The 1,142-nt window shown below is 37.7% G+C and overlaps 1 protein-coding gene across 1 annotated transcript in view; it reads left to right on the top strand.

The window, feature by feature from the left end:
* The window catches only part of HELRODRAFT_163149 (hypothetical protein), a gene marked incomplete at both ends in the record, with an annotated part of 8,600 nt that overhangs the window by 1,900 nt on the left and 5,558 nt on the right, over positions 1 to 1,142 (top strand). The window contains 2 exons of the mRNA XM_009027110.1: positions 568 to 696; positions 786 to 1,108. Coding sequence (XP_009025358.1) covers positions 568 to 696; positions 786 to 1,108 — 452 coding nt within the window. The remainder of the gene's footprint in view (positions 1 to 567; positions 697 to 785; positions 1,109 to 1,142) is intronic.

Here is a 1,142-nt window from a genome sequence, read left to right as displayed (position 1 = left end):
CAGTATAACTTGCTTTACAAAGCCCTGATCGCCTTCACAAAACTCGGCAACACAACCAACTTCTCCATCGAGAATGACTCTTTCGCACGGTTTGTTGATTCGGAAAAATTTCAGAAAGCAGTTGAAGATCAATATCTGGTTGGTTGGCTGATGGTTTGATGGGTTGGTTGTTTGATTTGGGTTGGTTGGTTGGTTTGTTGCTGGTGGCGTTCTTTCAAGATAGTGTTCAAACATTTTTTGTTATTTTAGTGGAATTATTTATTATCATTTTTTATATTAACTGTATCATTTTGTTTTTGAAAGATTATTATGGAGAAAAATTTGAATAAAAGAAAAATGAAGAAGAGTTAGTAAAATTTTTTTAGAAACATATTTTGGCTTTTTTATTAATAATATTTTATGTAATTGACGTTAATTTTAAAATTAAAATATTCAGAGAAGAAATCTGCTGACGACCAACACCGCGACGTAAGATTTGTTTCGATAAAAAAGTTAAACAATTTTTGAAAACTAAGAAACCATCCTTTCTATGCACATGTACAAAAAATTGACGCATATACACCGCAGTGCTTCACAAGACCACAAAGTTTTGTACTTTGTGAGATGAATGACAGCCTTACTGGAGACGAATTCTACGAAAACTTGCTGCTAGATGGCTCCACCATTGTCCTCATCGATTCCCCAAACATGAACAAAGTAACTTAATGAAAGAGCTAATTAAAATTGAATTGTTATGCTGTAATTTGGAGCTGTTTTTTGTTGAATTTTATTGAAGATCATTTCAGGTTTTAAAAGCTACTCTTCTACCCGAACCGAAGCAGTCAAAAACCTTCAAAAACTTCAGCCTGGAGAACACGAGCCAGCCTGCAGACGGCGAGGACGACTACAGCGCGCCAGTAAGAATGCCGTGCACGAGCCTCAAACTGACCAACAAATCGACGACTTACGAGAACAAATCGGAGCAAGCAGTTTATGAAAATGTGGCCCTCAGTTGCAGGGAGGTGAAACTCTTCACAGTTTCATCCCTGGATCAGGTGGCTTTCTTGTACGAGGTGCTCAGGGAGACCATCGGCAATCCTACCACTTCTCCGATTCCCATTCTCTTCAGGTTAGCTGTGTTTGGGTGTTAAACTGAATATTGT

Source organism: Helobdella robusta (genome assembly GCF_000326865.2).
Source record: "Helobdella robusta unplaced genomic scaffold HELROscaffold_5, whole genome shotgun sequence".
In the NCBI taxonomy this organism is placed as follows: Eukaryota; Metazoa; Annelida; class Clitellata; order Rhynchobdellida; family Glossiphoniidae; genus Helobdella; species Helobdella robusta.
The sequence above is the reverse complement of the archived record's forward strand: the minus strand, read 5'-3'. Positions and strand labels throughout refer to the sequence as shown.